At 42.3% G+C, this 24,769-nt stretch overlaps 1 protein-coding gene across 2 annotated transcripts; it reads right to left on the bottom strand.

Annotated features, from left to right (window-relative positions):
* Positions 1-7,602: 7,602 nt before the first annotated feature.
* On the bottom strand, positions 7,603-23,181 carry CA2 (carbonic anhydrase 2). Of its 2 annotated transcripts, none has more exons than XM_058528964.1 (7): positions 22,941-23,181; positions 21,676-21,873; positions 13,412-13,530; positions 12,848-12,940; positions 11,825-11,887; positions 9,769-9,924; positions 7,603-8,414 (listed from the first exon to the last, which is right to left on the bottom strand). In XM_058528964.1, exons 1-7 carry the CDS (start codon positions 22,972-22,974, stop codon positions 8,295-8,297), a joined length of 783 nt encoding a protein of 260 aa, XP_058384947.1. In that variant the 5' UTR covers positions 22,975-23,181; the 3' UTR covers positions 7,603-8,294. The 2 variants fall into 2 exon arrangements, with proteins under 2 accessions (XP_058384947.1, XP_058384948.1); XM_058528965.1 differs by lacking the exon at positions 22,941-23,181 and adding an exon at positions 17,064-17,142 and having other exon boundaries at positions 21,676-21,785.
* Between the last annotated feature and the right edge of the window lie 1,588 nt (positions 23,182-24,769).

Below are 24,769 nucleotides of genomic sequence, written 5' to 3'. Positions count from 1 at the left end.
GCCACTGTTCAAACATCAGCAGCCTGGCAACCTCACACTCTTAACCTCTGCCTTACTGCATCTGAGTCAGCAGGGTGGAGGCTGATGTGATCCTTGAGTAAGGATATGGCCTTCCTTTTGTTTGATGGGAAAATAGATCTTATTTTGAGTATATTTATAAGAGCAACCATCTATTGAGCATTACTATAAGCCAGACTACACTAGTGTTCCTTGTACATACCCCATTTATTTCTGACATCAACCCTCTGATGTGTGTTATTATCCCCATTTTATACATGAAGAAAAAGGTTTGAATCATTAAGCAACTTGTTCAAGGTCACATAGTGGAATATTGTCTCACAGGAGGACCCTAAATGCGATACTTTCTGCTCTAAACTTCCTTCTTTTAGTCAAACATTCTCATTTTTGTTTGTTTGTGGTACCTATTAAACCCTGTTGGTAACAGTGATGCATATGAAATCTCTCTTTCCTCAAAGCTGGTATTTATATTTTCATGTCGCATTAGACTAAAATAAGCTAAGAAAGTGCTCTCTGGAGAGTTAATTTCCCCCAGACTGGTCAGTAAGTAAAATAAGTAAAAACGTCAATGTGAAATAGAGTCATCTTATCCCTTTCAAAAAAATTAAAATTAAAGCAAAAATAAGAGAAAAAGAGGAAGAAATGCTGGCAGTTTGGAGCTTGTCTCCAATACCACCTCACCCAGGAGCTGCGGGATAGTTCTGCTCATTCCAGTGGGAGGAACTCAGGTGTGGCTTCAGTGAATTTTGCAAAAGGCAATGCAATAAGGAAGCAATTGGATTTTATTTTCTGGTTGCATAAGTGCTCTCTCGACTTTGAAGCAAATGGGAGAAATGCTGTTCTTCATCCATCTAGTATTTATTGGTTTCTACGCTTAAAAATACCTCACAGAATGATGAGGATGTGCATGAATTCTTGGGGGCATCATCCAAGCATAGATGGTATCCTGATACCCAGGAGAAAGAGAGGAAAGCCGACATATGTAGTCATCCATAGCACAGCCTGGCCTTTGCTGGACTAATCCTGAATATGTCTCATTTTTGGGGTCCGTGGCTCTTCTTACTCATCGTAGCTGATATTTTTGAGTGCTTTCTAAGCATGATAGCATGTCTTTCATATGGATTAGCTCACAAGAATCTGCTATGACAGCTAGTATTATAATCCTCATTTTACAGATGAGGGAAAGGGGATTTAAAGAGATTAAAGATCTTGCCCCCGTTCACGCGACTGAGAGACAAAAGCCAGACATCGAATCTAGACAGTCTAATCCCAGAACCCATCACGATCAACCACAACGCTTGCCCCCTTAAATCTGACTCATTTTGGTGCCACAATCCTGGTTAAGGCCCAGTCCCGCTTTTAAGTGAGATTTGCAAATATCTGTTTGTTTTGTGTAAAATATGCCTATTTTCAACTGACAGGAAAGAAGTAAATCATGAAACAGTAGATAAACAAAAGTAATTTATATTTGACTTTTTAAAAAATTATGATAAAATCTGCCATTTTAACCATTAAGTTCACAGTTCGTTGGCATTAAGCACATTCACATTGCTGTGTAACCATCACCAACCTCCATCTCCAGAGCTCTTTCCTATACATTTGACTTTAAAATATGTTCATTAATTCGTTCAGCAATATCTGTTGAAGGTCTGGTTGGGCCTCTGCTCTGAGGCAGGCACCGCACTGGGCAAAGCCTGGCCCACTTCACCTTCTCAAATTCCCCCCACCAGGCCCCCCCTGGTGAGCCCTATTCCTTGTGGTTCGGCCCTAAATAACCCAGCAGTTTAGAGAAAGGGAAAGGCTGGGGACAGGGGTTTGATACAGCTAGAGAACAGGCCCTGGGCCTTCAAGTGACATCCTTCACATGGTACAGTGGTGAGCATGACACTAAAACTTGTGTTGGCATCCCCTTCGTGCCACATTTGCTGTGGGAACTTGGATATGTTTCCTGGTCCTTCTGAGCCCCCAAGTCCCTATTTGTAATAATAATGTGGCAATAGTTTTCACTTTATCGTGTTGAGAACATGAGAGATAATACATGTGTGGTAGAAGAATTAAAAATAATTAGAGGCAAGAAATATAACTATTTGTAATTGCCTTGCCACTTTTATGGAGGACAGTGGATCTTGAAACTGGAGGACCTTTCCTTTGCTGAACTTGAGCATGCTTACATGCAGTATAGGATCGAGAGACAGATATGTGTGTGTGTGCATGTGTGCATGCATGTCCATGCGTGCCTTGTGTGTGTATACACGTGCGAGTGTGTGTATGTATTAGGAAGGAGGAGGAGGGAAGGTGGCACTACACTGCTCTGCATTAGAAACAGAGAAGAAAATGAGGCCCGAGGGAGGCTGCAGGGACAGGGGACTGCAGCCCAGGAGATGCAGAGTCCTTGAGGAGAAAGAGGTTACAGTGGGTGAGTGGTGATTCGGGCCACGAAACGCTGTGCCCTGTGTGAATCATGTAAAACTTCCCTTCTGCTCTCCCTATCATCCCTTCAGCCTACATTGTTAGCAATACTTGAGTTTTCTCTCTATTTTTGAGTGTATATTCATGGGGAGTGACATGGGAAGAGAAGTAACACTAAATCCTACTTCATTGTTGACTCTAGAAAGAACCAGATGGTTCACCAAGAGAGCCATAAAGTATCTTATACATCCTAAACACACATATTACCAACCATTGTGTGTGTGTGTGTGTGTGCGCGCGTATGTAACAAACAACTGTTTTGAAATTCTACACGTATGTGTCCCTTGCACAGATCTCAGGGCTACAAGCCATCATTCTTCCCACTGGAACTTTCTGAGAGTAGGCTTCAGACAACAAAGCATGCGACTTGAACTCTTTAAGAAAGTGGAAGTTCAGGTGGAGTGAAGGGAAAGGAGAAAGGCCAGACTAGTGACTGAGAGTTAGAGACCTGCTCTGGGAGGGCATGCTGGCCTCTGCCAGACAAGCCAGAGCCATTCTTCTAACAGAAGGACCAGGAACAATATCTTCCCTAGAAACATCAGACATGTCTCCTTCCAAAGACCAAAGGTGTGTGGAGAAAATCTGCAGATGCCTGGGGCCGCCATCTTGGATGGCGAGGTCAGAGCTTCCAGCCCACCAGGGAGACGGGTATACAGGGGACCCGGGACTGCCCTGGACTTACTCTCTCCATGTGCAACTGCAGGCCCCCTGTCGGTCTAGGCTGAGAGTTTGTTCTTAAACCTCTTTCCAGGCATCTTTACTTGTAAGACAAGTCCTTGATAGTGGGGCCATCATGCTGCTCTGGAGAACACAATTCCATCAGGTGTGCTGGATGAGGCCTCAAGCCCTTATGGTGTGATTCTCTCCCCAGATCCCATAGAAGGACCATCCAACTCTAGGGTTTCACACACATAAAAGAAATTGTGCAGTTCTCTATTTGTGGAACAAGAATCTTTGGTGTCAGAAGCTTCAGAGTTCTCTTTTGTTTCATTCCACCAACAAATTGTTAAAAACACCTGATGAAAAGTAATGATGCTACCTTTTGGTAATGTATTTAAGCACTCTATACATCTTATAATGAAGGTAGGGGTCAGGAAAAAAGAGAGGATGGAGAGAAAAGAGGGAGAAACACAAGTTAAATTCCTTCTAGATTTTGCCAAGTGGGCTAAAGAAACCCCCTGAAGCCTTTGGCAGCAACAATTGCTAGGTGTAATATGGATAGCAATTTTGAAATATTTTCTGATGGACCATCCCCTGCCATGAAACCAGGTTTCTCTCTGTGCATTTTGTCTGCTATTATGACCTTGGGGAAGGGGCCTGGTGAATGTTGCTTCCAGAAGGAAACAGAGTCTAAGGGAAGCCCCTGTCATACAGGAAGAAGGGACAGCATCCCTTTCCGCCCCAGTGTAGAGAGGAGGAGGAAGGGGGAACCAAAGATGTTTGGTACCAATGACCTCACTTCCTCCCATTCTTTCAGGGTCAAATCTGAGTGATGAGGGGAAGCAAGGACTCCAGTGCCTGGGTCAGAAGAGGTAGGCTGTCCCTGTGTGACTCTTCCTGTGTGATGGGGGCTTCCCTAATACCCTGATTCCTTCAGGAAACAACATTCACCTGGACTCTTCACTAGGGTCTAACAGGAGAGTACAGGACTTTGCAACCAGAGGCAATGGTGTGGGTAAATTCAGCTACAGCTCCCTCCAAAGACCAGATGAAACAGATGCCAGCATCTGGCCCGAGGCCCGGGCCAGCCTAGGCAGCCACTCCACAGCAGAGGCCAACAGGCATCTAGGGGACATCTTGCAGATCCAGGCCTGCTTTCCCGTCACCCAGGCACCCTCTGTGTGGGCTGACGTGGGAGTAGAGATAAGAAATCTTCAAAAACCTGCTTAAACCAGAATAGATTGAGATGCCATTTAGTGGCTGGTTTGAGTTTTCAACCACCCTGCCACTGCTGCACGGAGGACTGGAGCTGAAGGTGGTCTTAAGGAAGATGAGATGAGCCATCATAAATGAAGGGCAACATTTTCTTTGCACATGAAGTGCAGAGTGCACGAGTGGAACAGCCTCTTTCTCACCCCCGACCCACTCCACTTATTTCAGATCTAGGACAAAGTTCACCCCCCCCAGAAGGCTTTCCCTGACTAATTCCATCCAACACACGTGTACCAAACACCAGCTGTGTACACAGCACCCAGGGGTGAAACACAGGCTGCCTACAGGGGCTTCTAAGACCGTATGAGACAGAGACACCATCACAATTACAGCACCAGGTGAAGGAGGTCCATGGTGTTAGCAGCCACAAGAGCACAAGCTCTCCCGAACGAGAGACTGGGAGTTGGTGTTAAGAGTTGACGTTAGAGCTCGGCGTCCGAGAGTGGGTAAGATTTCACAGCTAGAGATGGAGGGGAAGGACGTTCTAGGCAAAGGGAATGATTTCCACCAGGGCCCAGAGGCTGGACAGGTAAACTTGTAGCTCTCTACAGTTTATTCTCAAATGGATTTTGCATGTAATTCTTGTACCTATATTATGTTCCCGTTGCTGCTGTAGCAAATTACCACAAACTTAGTTGTTTAAAACAACACAAGTTTATTATTTTACCTTTCTAGAGATCAGAAATCTGAAATTAGTCTTATGGGGCTAAAATCAAGGTGTCAGTAGGGCTGGTTCTTTCTCGACGCTCCAGAGGAGAATCTGTTCCTCAGCTCCTCCAGTTCCCAGAGGCTGCCAGCATCCCTTGCTTGTGGCCGCATCACTCCAGTCTCTGCTTTCGTTGTTCCATCTCCTTCTTCTGTCTTTGACCTTCTTGCCTCCCTCTTATAAGGACCCTTGTGATTACACTGGGCCCACAAGGACAACCCAGGATAATCTCCTCCTCTCAAAACCCTTGATTTAATCACATCTGTAAAGGCTCTCTTACCATGTAAGGTAACATGTTCACAATTTCTGGGGACCAGGATGTAGGCGTCTTTGGAGCACCACTACTCTGCCTAATATAGTATCGTTTATGTTACTTCCCTTCTAATTCAGTGTGAGTAACTGAGTTAGGATCCTATCAGTGAAATGAAAAGGGAAATTCAAATACACTTTAAAAAATGGAAACATACTAATACCAACTTTGATACTCATTAAGGTATGAAGGTGAACACTATTTAGAACTAACAATTGTCCTTCAAAAATAAATATAATCCAGGGCCGGCCCCGTGGTTTAGCGGTTAAGTGTGCGCGCTCCGCTACTGGCGGCCCGGGTTCGGATCCTTGGTGTGCACCGACGCTCTGCTTCTCCGGCCATGCTGAGGCCGCGTCCCACATACAGCAACTAGAAGGATGTGCAACTATGACATACAACTATCTCCTGGGGTTTTGGGGAAAAAAAAGGAGGAGGATTGACATAGATGTTAGCTCAGAGCCGGTCTTCCTCAGCAAAAAGAGGAGGATTAGCATGGATGTTAGCTCAGGGCTGATCTTCCTCACACACACACACACACACACACACAAATAAATAAATATAATCCAAATCCTCAATATTTAATATTAAATTGGTCTTTCCTGCCTCCCAGCATCACTTTATTTGTACTTCTCACCCTGGGGCTACTTGACTCCCAGCAGGTACACTGACAACCAGAGGTAACCATAAGTGGCGGAATAAACATTCCCAGAGTGCCGACTTTATTAATTATAATAATCCACTTAAAAATTTTTATATCAATTAATGTGACTATAATACAGAGTAGAATGGAAATTTTGAATAAGTTTAATAAAACATGAGACTTTAAAGAAGCTTCAGACTGTGCCTAAGGAGATACTTCTCTGAGGAATATTTTGTTGAAACGCTGGGAAAGCACTGGTATAAATGAGAATAATTCACGCACAGTACAAATAGGGCAAAACTTTGTTTCTCAAAAAATAAAAAATCAAGAAAATAGTATCTCCTGATTAAATTTAATTCCAGCTGAGAGTGACATAAAACGTTTTCCTCACAGTATTTGGAGCTCATCTGTTATGTACCAAGCACGTAATAATTCATCTATATATAGAACTCCGATGTTGGCAAGTTTCTGGTTCAGTATATAACTGAAAACCAATATGTAAAAATATGCACTAATTAAACTTTTCATTTTGTATTTAGAAAAGGCCCGCAGCAACTCAGCTGAAGTAGATTTACCTTTAGTTCATAAACAACTCTGTTTTAAGGTTGGCTTCATGGGCCCCGTACCGAAAGCAATAAACAATGAATTGGGGGAGAAGCCTTATTCCAGGAAACTAAGAGAGGTTGACGTTACAGTTGGCAGAATCACAAGAGAAAAAAATGTTAAAAAAGTGTTATTTTTGACCACCTGCTATACACCAGACATTACCTCATATAATTATCACAATCCTGGGTGTTCTCCTCTTTTTACGCCCAGGATCAGAGAGGTTGAGAAGAGCTGGGATTCAAAACAAATCGTCAAACTCCAAAGCTTGTGACCTTTCTCCCACGTAAAACTCGGCAGAATTCTTTAGGAAAGAGGTGGGAGTGTAAATGAGCTTAGAGTCTTTTCCAACTCAAGTTACAGTGAGTTTTTATTCCCCCAAATGTAGAACCTGAGTTATGTGTTAAACATGGCTTTCCAGAATAACTCACGAGCCCAACATCCCATGTCCAGGCATGGAGTGAAATCCAGGACAGTCAACCATGGGGGATTTCTATTTCATTTATTCACCCTTCTTTCTATTTCTAACGGGTATAATTTACCTTTCTAGGGTTCAAATTACTCTTTCACTTCTGGGTACCACTTGAATTTCTTTTTGAATAAAATGGATTTTTATTTATTTTCTTGCCGAGGAGCGTGTATTGACTCGGCATGTACACCCTTCTTCCCCTTGCCGCTTCTCATGTAACCAGCTCTTCTCTCCTCACCAAGATCTCAGGAGCAAATGCTCAGAAAGCACTTAAAACAGTGCTTGGCAAATAGTCAGCGCCCTTCCGGGTTTTTCCTTTTATGGAGACTCCTTCAATTATAGGTAAGCCAATTAGGATGGCTCATTATTAATAATGAATTAATATGAATTATAAAAGTAGACTTTTGCTTCTCCATTATTACCCACTGCCCAGCATAAAATAAAATAACCCAAAATAGAATTCCGGATTTTATTAGAGAATATATCTAAAATATGATATTTATTAAGTTATGATATATTATTTGAATCGAAATATACTCTGTATCACAACTATAATTATAACAGGTTTTACAGGTAATACTTCATTTATATCTCTGTAATTCAAAAGTCACTAAATTACAACATAATTCATATTTAAGATAACTGCTACAAATATATAAGAATTTTATAATTTTTCTTTAATATAACATCTTGGAATCGTGAACATTTACCTCATCTGGTTTACATTACATAGAATCATTTCTATTTGACCTGATTTACATTACACAGCTCAGTTTATCTCGTGATCTGGATGTGCGCTCATTCTGCTTTCCTATATTTTAAAAAGAGCCTTTTAATGAACAATCGTGAATCTCATCACCCCAGGTGCTGTGGACACAGTGTGGGTACTTTCCTCCTGTTCCTTATAGAATATTCTCTGTTACAGAAAGCCTTCTATGGGGAGAAAAGCACCAGTCACTGCAATTCTGTCAAGCATGACAATTGGTCTGGCGCTTCACATTTTATCAGTAAGCACGTCAGGTGAGAGATGAAGGGTCTTGAAAACCAGATACAAAGCAGCCAGGGTCCAAATTCACCAAGGTAGATTTGTGCTTAGCTAAAGGAAAACCCAAACATTCACTCTTTGGACCCCGGCTGTGGGACCCTCTTATTTGAAGGAAGCTTTGACTTGTCTGTTTTTCAGCGGCTGAGTGGGGCGCCAGTTATCCACCATCCGTTCTTCAGGTTCGCCCTCCACATTGAAGTTGAGAGTACGGAATTTCGACATCTAAAAGACAAAATAAAAGATTAAAAAATTAAAAATAAGCGCTTCACAATAGTATTCACTTGTGTGCTTGTGTTACATCTTGAAATACATTCCCCAATATTCACAGGACCATGTATCAATGTTCAAAATTTGATTCCCAATAGATATATAATCGCATATAGATTATATATGTATGCTTTTATAGAAAAAATCAGTCTCTATAAAATACACACAAAATCATTGCTGTCATTTGGAAGGAAATTTTCAGTGAGCTTGTTTTTTCCTCTTTTAATTTTATAATCAAACTTCAAAAGCCTACAAAATACTTCTGAGATGTAAAATAATAATCACAATTCTAGAGCTAAGTTAAAGTTTGATTTTCTGCCCCAAGGAAGATAAACTGTACCACTTGTACAATTAGATAAAGTGGTCCAGGATCTGCAAGCCCCAGGTGCCAGGAACTGGCTCGCATCTCTCCTTAAATATGTAGAAACACAGGAATGAATTTGCCCAAGCTGGGATCTCAAATCCTTGTCACTGGTTGATTTTTATTCCCTCTTAAATTTGTTTCAGTTCCCTGCCCAATGACGTGACACAGGCAGCCCTCAACCAGTCTCCTACCTCTTTGAGGTTGTTTTTGCAAAGTGGTACTTCCCTTTCCCTAAGCAAGACTTGATCTAAACACAGAAGTGTGGTCTGGGCAATAACGTAGCAGCCCATGAATCAGTAGCCTTTAACCTGATCTCTTTGGTCCAGTAATGGTCCCTTGGTCACCCCCCAACGAAGCCGACTTCAATGTAAGTCAACTATTGTAATATATACAACCATTGTTTCCACGAAGCACTGACTTCTTGAACATCACAAACTCCGTTGTATGGGACATGTAAGGGGTCTGGTCTAAGCTGCTACGGCAACTTGGAGTGAGTTTTCATAGGGACTTTTTCTCCAAGGGAGAACTCTCATCTTTGTCAGAATTCGGAAAAGTATTCTGACACAAATAAAACCGCAGTAAGCTCTTCTGTGAGTGAGCAGTAGGCTGGGAATTACCACCAACACCTCTGTGATCTTGAATATGAAGTCCCATTGTTCTGGGCTTTGGTTTCCTCGCAGGTTACAAAACAGCATTTATTAGGTGACAGACACCTTTCTCATTTAATCTTCAATTTTATCCAATTTTACACAGGAAAACAAACTGCCTAGGGTTATGGTTAGTAACAACAGTTATTTATGGAATGCTGTATTTGCTCAGCACTGTTGTGGGCACCAGTCCCACAGCAAGCTGCAGTGGGAAGAGAGTTAAACCCCAGGTCTGTCTGACTCCAGAGGCCACACCCCTCAGCCTGGTCCAAAGGTTCCACCTCTTTAGAAAACCAACCTGCTCACTGCTAACGCTGATGGGTTCCTTGAGCACAACCCAGGTCACGCATTCCAGAAGAGGAGGGGTGGTCAGTGAGCCTGGGTAGGTCCAGTAGTCCAGGCTTTGGGGAAGGAGGCCACGGGGATCAAAGTTAGCAAAGTCCACGCTCTTGCCCTGGAACAAGGCAAGCACACAGGTTACGAATGTCCCATGACAGGGTAGGAGGAAGGCAGGAGAGCAGGGAACGTGAATATTCCCCTCTGATAGCCAGAAAACCTTCTTTTCAAAGAGAGGTTCCATGTTCCCCAGAAAACAAAATAAAAAGAAATTAATAGGCAATATTTGACTTGGAAACATGGATTGGCAGATATGAGCAAGAGAACCTGATATTGTCACATGTCCATTTCTCATCTTGTCCCCTAAAATAATCCCTTGTATTTTCCATTAAGCCATTAACTCATCATATCCAGCATTTAAAGTGAAACCACTGCCACTGAAATGATGTAATTTTAGGTTGCAGTAACAAAAATATATCCTTGATGAGGAGGTAACTGTCTTGCTATCCTATTTGATGGCTAGATCAGAACTAAAGACCTGAACTCAGTTCTGGACACCGCACTTTTAAAGCAATAGATGCAAACAGGAATGAGTTACCAGAACAGCGATGAGGTTGCTGCAAAGACAGAAAACTGTCATTTGAGAATAAAGGAAACTAAACATAATTAGCCTGGGAGTAGGTGCAAGGCTGTTAGAGAATAGGCTCAAGTGGGAGAGGGGTCAGATTGTTTTTTTTATTGAGGTATAAGTGACATATAAAATTATATTAGTCTCAGGTATATAATGTAATGATTCAATATTTGTATATATTGCAAAATGAGCACCACAATAAACCTAGTTAACATTTGCCACCATACATAGTTATAGAATTTTTTCTTGTGATAAGCACTTTTAAGATCTACTCTCTCAGCAACTTTCAAATATGCAACACAGTGTTGTTCACTATAGTCACCATGCTGTACAATACATCCCCAGGACTTATTTATTTTATAACTGGAAATTTGCACCTTTTGACCCCCTGCACCCATTTCACCTCCCTGCCCCCCACCTCTGGCAACCAATCTGTTCTCTGTATCTTTGAGCTTGTTTTCGTTTGTTTGTTTAGATTCCACATTTAAGTGAGTCCACATGGTCTTTGTCTTTCTCTGTCTGACTTATTTCACTTAGCCTAAGGTCCTCAAAGTCCATTCATGTTGTCACAAATGGCAAGATTTCATTCTTTTTTATGGCTGAATAACATTCCATTATATATATACCACATTTTCTTTATCCATTCCTCCATTGGTGGACACAGGATGTTTCCGTGTCTTCGCAATTGTAAACAATGCTGCAATGAACATGAGGGTGCATATATCTTTTTTAATTAGTGTTTTCAGATCAGATTTCTTCTACATGATTCAAAGGGGTCAAGCTAGGAGTAATACAGGTGAGCATTTCAGAAGAGAGATGCTGCTTCAATTTGAGGATGAGCCTTACAAAGCCAGGGCTGCCCTGGTGATCGTAGCCTTTAAGCAGATGCTCAGCGACCTCAACACGACTACGCTGTGGAGAGGATTTAAACATGAGACAGACGAACTCAAAGAGGGCATAGAATATGAATCTCCATGAAGCAGGGCCTTACTCTACGTGTTCACCGTTGTGTTTCCTGGGTTAACAAAGTGACTGGCACGTAGTACATACTCAACAAGTATCCACTGTATGAACGAGTGAATAATTTGGTCAGATGATCGTTCAGCCTTTTTGCAATCAAGAGATTCTCTGACTTTTGTATATGAACGTTAAAATGATGGGAAGTAAGATTAAATAAGTACAAGTCTTAAAATTATACTAACATTGGGATTAACTTTTGGATGAAGAAAAGTTAAATAAATATATAAGCAACATTTTATCTTTATTAACTGCTCATCCAAATACCATATATCAAACCGAGACTACTCAATTTGATCAAAAGAACTTTCTAAAACTAGTGGGGTAGGAAAAAAGTGTCCTATTAAGGTGGCAGAAAATTCACCTGTACCTTTGTTTTAATGTAAGCCAGCGCATCAACGACTTTCTGCAGGCGTGGGTTAACAGCACCAATCTATAGAAAGACACAAGGGACAAAATACTGTATTCCAGTTGGTACCACACCAGCTTTGAACTGGGCAGCTCTACCATAAAATTTCCCTAAGTAGTGAACCAAAATCTACCACTTGCTACCTGCCATCCATCAGTCTTAGTCGGATCACGTCAGCACCATAGACTCCCTTCTTTGACTGACAACCTCCCTCTGCTTCCGCCCCTACAGTTCCCCTGAAACTACCCTCTCATGTCGCCAGTGACCTCCAACTGCCAACGCCAACACTTTTGAAGTGCTTACCTTAATCTTCTTGCAGGATTTTACACGGCTGTCTTCCCTCCTTTTTAAAATTCTCTCTTGCTTTGACTTGCCTTCTGCCCTCCAGCCTCCTGAATCTCCCTTGACTCCTGTATTCCTTTTCAGTCGTTTAATCAGCCTCTTCCCCACCGCCGCAAAGGCCTTGCATTTTGCTGTCTCTCAGGGTTGTTTGCTTATAGCAGCTTTACTATCGCCCTCTTCATGCTCTCCCTGGATGATTTCACATACACTTGTGGCTTCCACCTTGACGCGATTTCAGGGCCCATGAATCTTCAGCCCAGACATTTCTCCACCTGCTTTACGACTGTCTAGGAGTCAGCTCAGCCCAGACAGAGTCACTGTCCTTCACCCCTCCAAACTTGATCCTATTTTAGCCTTGTCTATCTAGGGTAAGGTTGAATTAAAAAAACTAGTGGTCATCTGAGGCATACCTCCTTCTCGTAGCACATTCCACACACACCTGATAAATACCTCTCAGACTGTCTTTGCGTCCTCCGTCGCTACACGACTAGCAGATATGAAGGGGGAATTAAGCCTGAAAATACTCTGGAGCCAAAGGCATTTCCTAGGCTCTTGTAGAATGTCCTGTTTGTTATGAATGTTCTGTCTGGTTAACCTTTCTTGAAAACGAGGAAAAAGAAAAGAATTAGGCCATCAACCAACCTCCAAAAAAACACCCACGACAGCCAGTCCATCAGGATGTTTCACAGCTTTTCCAAAATCCCCGTATTTGGTGTTCCAATGAACGAAGTGAAGCTACAGCAATAGGAGACAAAACCACAGACAATGAAGGATTTACATAATAAACGTGCACAGATTTTATCCAGTGATCTTTTCTTCATAGCTAGACGTTACTGAAGAAAGTGACAATGTGAATAATTTTACGTATAAACTTTTCTTTTCTTTTAATTCTAATTATCCACTATTTGGCATAATAGCAAGTGATTTCACCAACAACTCCAAGACAAAAAGTTGCATGTTTTTGAAGGGAGACACAAATTTTATTTGTAGATTGACACTAAAACAGGATCTTCCAATTTGACTTCATTTACTCTGTGCAAACGGTGTCTTTGGAGGTAGCAGAGGAAGTTCTGCAGCATCAATTATAATATCACAAATGAAGCTTAAAAGGAGCAAACGTGAGGGTCCTTTGTAAAAGCAGTGGTTCCCTTGGTTTGAGTTGAATCCACAAAATTAAGCTTTTGACAGAGAAAAAGTGTACCTTACCTCTGCAGCATATTTCTTTTTATCCACAGTGTGCTCAGATCCTTGAGCATCAGAGGAACCCCAGTGGAAGTGAAACTGGGTCAATCTGTAAGTGCCAGTGAGGGGCCCTCCTTCCAGCGCTAAAATTTTAAAAAAGACATACATATGTGTGTGTGTGTGTACATATGTATATATACACACATTTACATACACACACACACACACACACACTCATACATGCATTTGCACATGAAACACACACACTACCAAATATTACAACCTTTAATCCTCTATTTTATAGTACTAAATTTATGCCTGCAGCAATATCTTCACTGTGAAAATTACATCCAGACTCAGGTTTAATCTACGGTGCCGAATAAAACCATTTCCTTTTTCCTCACTTGGGTGAAGGATGGATGCTTTTCCCATCTGTCTTCTGAGCACAGTGGTAGTTCTCTCTGGGTTTGTTTTGGAGTCACAGGTTAGGTTCAGAGAGAGGAAATTTTAGTGGAACCATTAATTCCTCTGTGGATCACTGAGGAAGTGTCCCCGCTGCTCTGCTGCACACACTTGTAAACACGGGACCCTCTCTTCTACCACGGCCAGTGACTCTCCCACAGCCGGCTCTGCTCGCCTCCGGAACCAGTTCTTACATCCCAGGATTTGTGTAAGAAAATAAGCATTCCCTTGATCTTAACAGTATAAAATCAGTTTTCCTTACATAGGCTTCCCAAATTCTTTAGAATTTGGATTGTCACTACCGCTAACTAGCTTTGTCCCCTTAAAACTTTTTATTTAACCTCTCTGACCTTAACTTCCTCCCCTGTAAAATGGATACAGTCAGTTATTTATTACTTCACTGAGAACTTATTGATCATCTACTACATGCAGTGCATAGCGCTCTCTTAAAATTCTACCCCATGATTCTCCTGTTCTGGTATTAATGTAACTTTGTTACAGTCAAATCAATACTAGAAATCACACCCTTAGACTACAGTCTATCTGTGGATAATTTACCAGTTGTGTTTTAAGAAGGGGATTAAAATAGTAAGAAAACACTGATTTCCCCATTCCCTCCAAAAAAGGTTTTATCTAACTTATGTATATTAATGGGATTTAACCAATATAGTTAAAAGCTTTCAAAATTAGTTTAGTTCTACTCCTTCAATTTTATTTCTCTAGAACTGAGATGAAAACATCTGTTGCTGGCAGTGTCTTTTATTAGCTTTGGTTTATAATCCTGTAAAGAGTGAGCCCAAACTTACTTTGGCTTTCAAAACAGAGAGACAAAGTCCTTACAACAAAGTCTGTGCATGTAAGTTCACCTAAATGTGCTTAGATGGTAGCAACACCCATTGTCTATTCAGAGAAAAGATAAAGCTGGCTGGAAGACATTCAGGAGGTGAGGCCTTTCAGATACGACCTCTGGCTGCCAGCTCTGCCTTACAACAGGCCAGGAGAACAAAAGAAGAATGAAAAAAAAAAGAACAACAAATTATAAACGGTGTTATATTACAGATCTGTTAAGAAACATGAATTGGGATGCATTCTAATAACATTACATCTCTTGAAACTTAAAAACAACTTACTGTAAAAGTTTTTTTTTAATCTGATAATTCTGTAAGGAAACAATTAGCCTTATCCCCGGAAAATAGGCATTTTAAAAAATGAAAGAATTCCCATTTTTCATAATAATATAGCCTTAAAACACAATATATATTTATGAAATAAATTGATGCTGAAATTAATTCCCTTATAATAACTTTTTAAAGCTATCGACTAACTGGCTGATTATAAAACCATTTGTAACACCATTAATTCTACCAAGTGTCAAAATTAGTTAAATAAAAATATAGTAAGCATCCAAGATAACTGATCTTTCTAAATGTATCTCCTTTCCCTGTGAAGAATCAAATCAGAATCTTAAATTTTAAAGATAATAAAGTTTATTGCTATTTCTACTTCTTATTCACTTCCTTGCAGATCTGAAGATTCCATCCTAACTCGCTTATTTGAGAGAACATTTAGAATTAAGCAAGAGTGTATATGAGCTTGTATTAAACAAAGCTCGCTAATACTAAAAAAAGAAGTGCTCTGGGTTCAATGGCTAAACACATTCAGCGCTCATCTATCATACTGGATACCTATTTTAGCTCCTGTTAAAATAAAGCTAGGTTGCTATGTAGATTAGAAGCCCATTGTGTTTAGGAAAGGTTATTAAATTCTTAAAGTTTAATTGCTACAAAAAGCAGCATTTCTGGTCTTCTTTGGGTAGTTGGTTATTTCTCAGCAAATTCTTGGCATGGAGTTTAGTCAATGAAGTCCCTCAAAAACATTGTTATAATAATAAATTGCCATATTCTAATAAAGGTAGCATACATCTTTTTCTTTGAGAAATAGAAAAGATGACATTTGGTGGAAAGATACGGAGCTTACGCTATATTCCAGATCTACTTATTTATTTACTTATTTTGGTTGCTACACGGCATTTTCTAATCTATCCCAGTTTAAAATGAAATGTTTTTCTAATGCAAAAACAATTTTAAAAAATAGCAGAAATTGCTGATTACATATTTTTTTCTCTGTAAAATCCAGCCATGTTAGTGGGACTCTGAAGAGTCAATGATTTATTGTACCACAGAAATGTGTTCCACGAGGGATGGAGGTATATAAATGGGGTTTTCTACTTGGATGTCTTTTTCAGGATCCCCAAACTGAATTTAAATCCAAATTTCAGCCCCAAGAGCTCCAGCTGATTTTAATTTTCATGATCTGCCATCAGTTATACACATTATATATATAAAACACAAAATAAGCACTAAATATAATATTATAATCTGTCTTTCTATACATATTACTTGGGAAAATTATGTAGATTATATGTCATCTGTGAAAATTAAGAGATTCACTCCAGTAATATTGAAATAAATCAGACTACTTACATAAATTACAAACTGAAAATTTAACATTTTTAAGTTTTTCTTCCTAATCGCTTTATCACTACTTAATATAAGATACATTCAAATAACAAACTAAAGACCTTGGTGAATGTCAATAACCTCTCTTAAATCCAAAATACAGATAAACTATTCCCAATAACCCTTAGTTTAAAACCAAAATTTAAAGGAGTTCCTATTAATGAAGTAAATTAATGTGTACCAAAAATACCACATTTCTAGCAGGTGAACAATCCTCTCTATGAATAATTTGAAAATTATTAAATCATGCATTACTGTTTTGCTTTTTTGGCAGTAGCCAATAATCTTAGGGCTACCCACTAAAGTTAAGAAAACGAATGTCAATGTAGACAAATCTGAGAAAAAGATGCCCACATCTCATTTCCTTTAAAGTAGTGAAATGTTTAGCTGTCACTTTCACTAGAGCAAACAAAATTAAAATTCAAGAGAACATAAGTTTCTTTTTAGGTGCAGGTATATGGCAATTACACAAGAATAAAAAAACAAATCCTTTTGACATGAACATAATTAAATACAGTGTTTTGAACGCTTTGGTCAGTTTTTTAGATACCTAGGGTTCTGCTCACAACGTTAACAGTATGCATGACAAGCCCTTTCATTTCGTGTTGTTATGTTTCCTTTTAATTTATGATTGTTTACAGAAGGAAAACTTTAAAGCTTCAATAACAAGTCCCTGAAAACCAAGCAGGACTCACATATGAAGATCCATATATCATCCAGACAAGGGTCTGCTTGAAATGAGCACAGGTAAACTCCGCTCCTTCCTGCTTTATTCTTGAAATAATATAAACAGATAAAAATATTGCAATTTCTAAAAAACAGAAATGACATGAGAATTGTAGATGGGTTGGCCCAATCATTTGGGCATTGGTTTTTCAATGCCATTTGCCTCTAACTTTGCAAGAAAGCAGAAGAGTTTTAAACTCATTAAATAAAAGTTAACAAGTTAGCAGAAGTTAATCATTCGACTACTATTCTTTTCTCCCAGATAAAGCCTGTAATAGATCTCAGAGAGAGTTATTTTTTAATAATGAAAACAAAACAGGATTAACAATTTTTCATTAATTTAAGGTGGTTTATTTTCAAAGGAATTTAGAAGATTGATGAGAGCTTTAACCCAAGCTTCTTGTTAAAGCCTATTAACTCCACATTTAAAAAGAATGCTCTCAAACTTAAACATAGCAATAAATCCTACTCGCTGAGTTCCTGATACCCAAGTACTTAAGTTTGGATATAAGATAACACTTAGGATATATTTGAAAATCTGGATCTGCTAAAAGTTCTAGAAGACTGAAATCTCACTGAGGGAAAAAATATAAATGAACGGAGGCATTTAAATACAGAAAATAAGTGGTAAAGCATACCTAAAAATGTTAACACCATAAAAATAACTTCTAGCAAAAAGAGATGTTAAACTGTCGATTTAAAACAATTGGGTGACCAAAATGAATAAATGAATAAATTATCTTTAGACTGAAGTGTACAGAAAAGTATATCAGTCTTTTAAAACACAGTATGCACACTCCAAATGTTAACTGTGGTTATCACGCGAAGATCTTTATTCAACTGCTCTCTCTAGGTGATTGGCATTAGCTTCATTCCAACAAACTAGGGAGGAGATGACTAGCAAGTTACTTAAAGTCTTCAGGATTCTGTTTCTTCATGTTTATTTTAAGTGGGTTTGACTAGAGTATCTGTATCATTTGTTCTAACTCGAGTGTCTAGCATCTTAAAAAAAAATTTAAAAGGTGTTTCTCTGGGGGCCGGCCCCGTGGCGCAAGCGGTTAAGTGCGCGCGCTCCGCTGCGGCGGCCTGGGGTTCGCTGGTTCGGATCCCGGGCGCGCACCGACGCACTGCTTGGCAAGCCATGCTGTGGCGGCGTCCCATATAAAGTGGAGGAAGATGGGCACAGATGTTAGCCCAGGGCCGTCTTCCTCAGCAAAAAAAGAGGAGGATTGGCGGATGTTAGCACAGGGCTGATCTCCTCACAAAAAAAAAAAAAAAAAAAAAAAAAAAAAGGTGTTTCTCTGCTTGGTATGACTTTTTTTTTTTTTTATTCCGTAGATGTGCTTTCCCCTAATATCAACATGTAATATTTTCTTCATTGTAGGAAAAAAAAATGCTTCCTTGTCTAACCAAAACAACTGAAAATGTTGATGAGGTATGGGCACAATGACAAAGGAGTCTTTCATACGTAAAGAAGAGCAAGTCTTTCCAACGTTCACTCCTCCCTTTGTTTTTACTGCACCTCCTGGCCCGTCCAGAGCACACACTGGACTTACTTCCTACTTCCCTCCGCCTGGAGTCTCTTCCAAGACATGGAAATCCTTTAAGCCTCAGCAAAAGCCTTATTTATCCTGGAAAGTCTTTGCTGACGTACTCGGGCCAGCTCCTGAGCCTCCTTCACGCTTCCACAGTTCCCTGGATACTTCCTGTTGCACTTATCAAAGTCAATGTCAGTGTCTACTATTTCTGTCTTTCTACTCTAGGTACCCCAGCATGGGCTCTGAGGATACAGGAGATGGACCATCCTGCCCTCATGGTGCCTAGCTCATCTTGCATTTAATTGCTGTTAGTAAGGACTTTTTTTTGCATAAGAACTAGGCGAACAATACATGTCTCTCTAAAGACACGGGTTTGAGCCCCTATCCAAACCCCTTGGTTTTCATCTGTTTCACAATCTAAACATGGCCAGTTGCTTTAATAATGTAGGTGTTATTCACCAGGAGAAGTAGTTAGAAAATGTCGCCAGCTCTAATCATTTACTGCTCACGTAGAAATCCATCAGAACTTGACATATTCACGGTATAACATATAACTATATAATAATGCCATATATAAAATCAGCACATACTTTAATGTGATAAACGGGATGATGGGGAACATATAAAAATAAAATTTTTAAATGCCATCAAGTGATGGGAAGTAATCTTAAAGCTAATTAAGAACTTTTTTCAAAAAATCTTATCAGAGGAGCAACAGCTACAGCAATTTCGTAATACAGGCAGTCAGATGGCATGTGGACCTGACACCAGCAGTGGTCATTTACTGAGGAACTGCTATGTGCCAGGCACTGGCTCAGGTGTATCTATTCTGTCCCACTTAATCCTTCCTCTGTGGCAGATACTACTGTTCTTCCAATTTTACAGCTAAGAAAACCAAAACTCAGAGAGGTCAAGTTACTATCATTCCCAGGGCCACTGAGCTAGTTCGTGGCAGAGCCGGCCCTTGACCCGGGTCTGTCCGACCCCAATCTATGCTCACAGCCATCAGACTAAACGCTGAAATCACGTTCCAGTAACATATACTATTGGGACAATTTATTTGAGGATCAAATTTGTAAGGAATACAGGGAGTTGCCTTATTTGGTTCCATTTATTAGACATTTGTTTCCTCAGTGTTCCAAAAAAGACTTTAAATTTCTATGTAGCATCCAATGAGTGGACATTTAACATAATTAAACAATTAGTGGACATTACGCCCGTTGAAAACAATGATTTCCCTGGCAGCGCTCACTGTGTCTCTTCAGAAGAGCGTTGAGGAGCCAGCCCGGTGGCACAGTGGTCAAGTTCGCGTGCTCTGTGTCAGTGGCCTGGGGTTCTCGGGTTCAGATCCTGGGTGTGGATCCCGGGTGCGGACCTACACACCACTCATCCAGCCATGCTGTGTCAGCGCCCCACATACAAAATAGAGGAAGACTGGCACGGATGTTAGCTCAGCAACAATCTTCCTCAAGCAAAAAGAGGAAGATCAGCAACAAATGTTAGCTCAGGGCCGATCTTCCTCTCCAAAAAACATAAAAAGTTGATAGCTAAAGACTCAAGTAGCTTACTTCTTTTGTTTTTTAAAGAACTAAACATGAAATTTTATAGCCTCCTTTCCATATGTACAATATGGACAAGACCTTTGGCCTTGTCATATTATAATCTAAATACACAGTATTCTTTACATGAAGGAAAGAAATTATTTCCCTTATGTTTAATCATTTGAGCTTTGTTTCTTTGGAGTGTGAGGCGTGCTTGGGAAGGCAATGTAGCAGAATCACTGACGGAGTGACTTCAATGAACATGCTCTACTAAATCTAATAAATCGTGACACTATGCCAGAATGTGGGTGTCTGCGTGTGTATGTGTGTGAGTACTGGAGTGAGGTACACACAGGGCACAGATAGGTTGAAAACAATTCTCAGATAATCTCCCCATTCTCTTCCTTTGACTTGTCTTTGACAATCACTATTTCAGAAAGCCAAGTGTCAAAAAAATGTTTGAAAGGGAGAGAGGAAAAAAGCGGAATTTTTTCAAAACTGTACTGAATATATTGGATAGCTACTGAAAAAGAATAGTCAACCTGACTAAGACGGTTATAATTACCTTTATATAATATATTAGTACTACAGATCATTACTCCAAAAGTTTGACAGCCTCATTGAATGTTTGATCTCTCTTTTCTCATTTTGCCCCAATGCCCCCCACCCCTCACTCCCACACCACCACCACACACAATGTGTTCGTAGCACCATTCATTCAACAACCTTCAGAGGAAAGCTCTCAGGAAAATAGGCCACTGGCAATTAAATGGAACAGTGGGCAAAGAAGGCCGCTACTGTGTCTGAATGGGATTGTTCTCCTCTTTCCAAAGAAGAAAAAAGAAGCATTCAGTGGATATCCTGTAAACAGCTCTATTACAAATAAATTATGGTAATTGCTTTTGTCGGTTATGGGCCAGGCATGTCCATCAACTCTAAACATCTTCATCTGTGGAATGAATTTCTGGGTAGATACCAAGTTATACTGCCACCTTGATCACACTAGCCCAACGCCAAGAAAATATTCATAAATACAATGTTTTCAAGAATTTCAGTATTTTAAATCGTTAGATTTTCTCTCTCTTCTCACTGCTACCCTGAAGAGCATACTAAGAGGTACTTTTTATTGGACAGGCATCAACTCTGGAAAATAAATATTTTAGAAAGAATCTTAAAAGTTCAATTTCTGCAAGTCTCATCATTGCTGATCTTTATTGCCAGGGGATCTTGCTTTTGTGACTTTTCACAGGCATATCAGAATTACTCAACGCCCTACATAGAAACCTGGAATTTTACAGGGGACAAGCAGCCCTAGGCTACCTCAAAGTAATTAGCCTACTTCTCAGAGTCTGGAACCTGATAAAGATGATCAGAGTGGCATCTCAGAGCAGAGACAAACCACAGCATTGAGCGGGTTCCTGCCACTGCTCCTGATTCCTCCCCTTAAGCTGGGGAAACAGAGCTCCTGGCTGGAAGGCACAAGTTATTTCTACCACGCTGACCTGCTTTGTCCTGAGAGTCGTCAAACTCCACATTGAAAGAGTGACCGTTGTTGACAATTCTCCGGGAAATCGCTTGCTCGTAGTGAGGATGCAGAGGCTTCAGGGCAGCGTCGTAAACGGCCGCTTTGGTGTCGATGTCAATAGGGGACTGGCGCTCCCCATTGGCAACGGGGAAGTCCTTATGCCAGTGCGCGGGTCCTGGGGTTGAGAACAGACGTTTGACTCCCCCAATGTGGGGAAGGGCACACCCCAGACCCCTAGAAAAGGGCAAAGAGCCTGGGGCCAATCTGCCTGGTTCTAACTTTGCAGGCCCCACTTAGCTGAATAACCTTTGGGAAGCACTTAACCTGTGCCTCAGTTTCCTCATTTGTACCATGGGGTAATAATAACATCTGCCTGATAGAGCTTGTTGTGAGAATTAGAATCAATATATGTAAAGCTTTTAGAACAAATAGTGAGTGCCTTATCAATACCTGTATTGGCTATTTTATGCTCGTTTCACTGAAATTGAGCAATTGAAATGGGCTGGTGGTTAGGATTTGGGATATGCACTCTCATTTAAGACACCCCAGCAGACGAGGATTCCTCCCTCCCGTCTTCGTACTAGATGACAAGGCGGAGTCTCTGCTCAGGCTGGCACCCCTCCTTTGATAGTCAGGATCCCCACCACCGGGGAAGCCCCAAACCCCCCAAGATGCGCCAGATGCGCCAGACGCATCTTCCTCTTGAGTCTGCTGGCTCGGGAGAACCAGATGTGTGGCCACGAGAAAGCCCGGGTCCTGGTGACCCCCAACAATAGAAGTCGAGAGATGAAGGGAAAACTCGGAAATCAGCACCATGGATTCAAACCAGCCCAAGAAAATGCCCCGGGACGGTTTGCGCCGAGATGCTTAGCGACAGGTGGTGCTGAGGATGAACTGTGGGGGGGTTAGGGGTCCCCCAATTTCTCTGCCACCAACAACTAAAATGTTTCGTTACAACCCTTCCTCGCTCCCTCCCGGGTCCAGCTGGATGGTGTCCAGCTCGTGACCCGGGAGGGACTGTCCTCCGGTCCCTCCTCGGGCCCTGCGCGCCGCGGGGGCGCGGGGATTCCTCGAGAGTGGCCCTGGGCTGGGGCGATGGGGGCCCCCGCGCGGAGCCGCGGGGGCGGGCGCCGGGGGCGCTCCCGAGCCGGGTGCCGGGCGGCCGCGGTACACGGCAGGTGCGGGCGCTCGGGGCCGGGACGCGGGGTGCGGCTGCGGGCCCCGCGCGCCGCGCGCACTCACCGTTGTGCGGGCCGTATCCCCAGTGATGGGGCATGGTTGCGCGCTGGTCCGGGCAGGGCAGGAGTTGGCGCCGGTCTAGCGGCGGCTGTCGGGCGCCTGCACCGTGTGTCCGCGGTCGCGCCGGCCCCGGCTTTTATAGGCTCCCGCCAACTTGGTGCTCGGGGGCGGCCCGAGGGAGGGGGCCGGGTGGCCCCGCGCGGCGGGGGAGGAGTGCGGGGCGGAGGAGCTGTCCCCGCGCTCGGGGCGGGCCGGCGGCGAGGCGCTGGGGGCGGGGAGGCCGCCCTCGCGGGGCGCTCGGCGGGCGCGGGAGCTCCCCGCCGGCCGTGCGCCCCCCTCGGCCGCGGCCGGGGCCGGGGCCCCGCGCGGACACAGGCTCCGAGCTCTCGGCGCGCGCAGCGGCGGCGGCGACCGGGCTCCGGGGTCGAACGGGGCTGCGGAGCGTCTATGCGCACCCCATCCCCCTCCGGGGCGCTGAGCCTGGCGGCGGCGCGGACTGCTCGGGCCCCGGGCCCCCGGTGCCTTTCAGCCCCTGGCCCCATTGTGATCGCATCCCCGGCCTCGGAGCCCGCCCGCCCCGGCCCAGCGGCCCCATTCGCGCCGGGGTCTGCAGCCCCGAGGGCTTAGTCCCGCTGTCCCCGGCCCGACGCTGGCCAGCCCGGTTAGGAGCTATGACCTTGGGGCAAATAGGGATACGGTCCTTGAGGCGCTGGAGAGCGCGCGGCTCCGGGGCCTGAGGGCCACGCGCCCCCTGCTGGACCGCCGGGGAGACAGCGCGAGCCGGTCCACGCCGGGGCCAGCGTGGAGGTGCATTTCCCTGCAAGCCGCCGGGTCTCATAGGAGCGCTCATCTCCTCCTACCTTCCTTCTTCTCTTAAAAAATTAACTGCGGGAGAGACTTCCTAGCTGAGCACATATTGATTTAAAACAATCAAAACTTCTAAAAAAAATCACTTTTCTCAGACGAATCGGGTAAAAGAAAGAGTTTCTTACAAGGAGGTGAGAACTTTCCTTGGCTCACAAAGGAACCGTGGCATCTGGCATACCTAAGAAATAATTCAAAAAAACTTGAGAGGACATTTTTGAGGCAAGGCAGAGTGATGACCTTCCTGGGCCCTGGGCGTTCTGCCTTTATGGGTTCCTTCTTCATAAACATACACACACACGTATTTATGGCTGTATTGATACAAAGATTAATATCTTAATATTATGTATTTTCTTTGACCTAAATGTTCATTTTTTTCTTCTGATTTTAAAAGAAAATACCGTCGTGGACATCTGAAATTGTTGTGGGCCGGAGGCACTATTCCCACTGTAGCTAATAGATAAGTCAGGGCTGTTTTGAGGTGGGGACTGAATTCATTTCCTGCAAGAGACTTTGCCACAAAAAGGGGAGGAGGATTGTCTGTCCTGTGGATCTCTGTGATCTTTGAGAGCGTAGTATTAGAGTTAACGTTGGAGAAGCAGGGTACAGTTTTACACAACGCTATCAGAATTGACATCATATTACTTATATAAATAAATAAAAGCATCAATTATAATTAGCGTAAATTTTTGCAATGTTGATCTCAAAATCATTATTTACTATTTATTTCAGTCAATTCTACACAGATAAATATCATCCATATTTAGATTTACTTGTTCTTGTCCTAAGACTCTAGAAAAGTATGCACCTCTGTGTGTGTGTTGACGTCACAGTGAATTCTTAGGCAAAAGAGTAGCAGTGAGCTATTTTCGGTTTCTAAGACCATCACAAAATGCAGTTCAAGTTAAGAAGAACCTTTTATTTGTGTCTCTGTGGCTGCATAGTCTCTTGTGAGGCCCAGTGAAAGA

The sequence above is a fragment of the Diceros bicornis genome, chromosome 33, assembly GCF_020826845.1.
Source record: "Diceros bicornis minor isolate mBicDic1 chromosome 33, mDicBic1.mat.cur, whole genome shotgun sequence".
Classification (NCBI taxonomy): Eukaryota; Metazoa; Chordata; class Mammalia; order Perissodactyla; family Rhinocerotidae; genus Diceros; species Diceros bicornis.
Note: the sequence above shows the minus strand (reverse complement) of the source record. Positions and strands in the feature narration are given on the sequence as shown.

Coding starts and splice junctions, on each gene's coding strand:
- CA2 (XM_058528964.1), bottom strand. CDS start 22,974: ATGCCCCATCACTGGGGATACGGCCCGCACAACG. Junction 21,874..22,940: donor GGGATACGGCCCGCACAACG/GTGAGTGCGCGC, acceptor TCTCAACCCCAG/GACCCGCGCACTGGCATAAG. Junction 12,941..13,411: donor AAAAGAAATATGCTGCAGAG/GTAAGGTACACT, acceptor CTATTGCTGTAG/CTTCACTTCGTTCATTGGAA.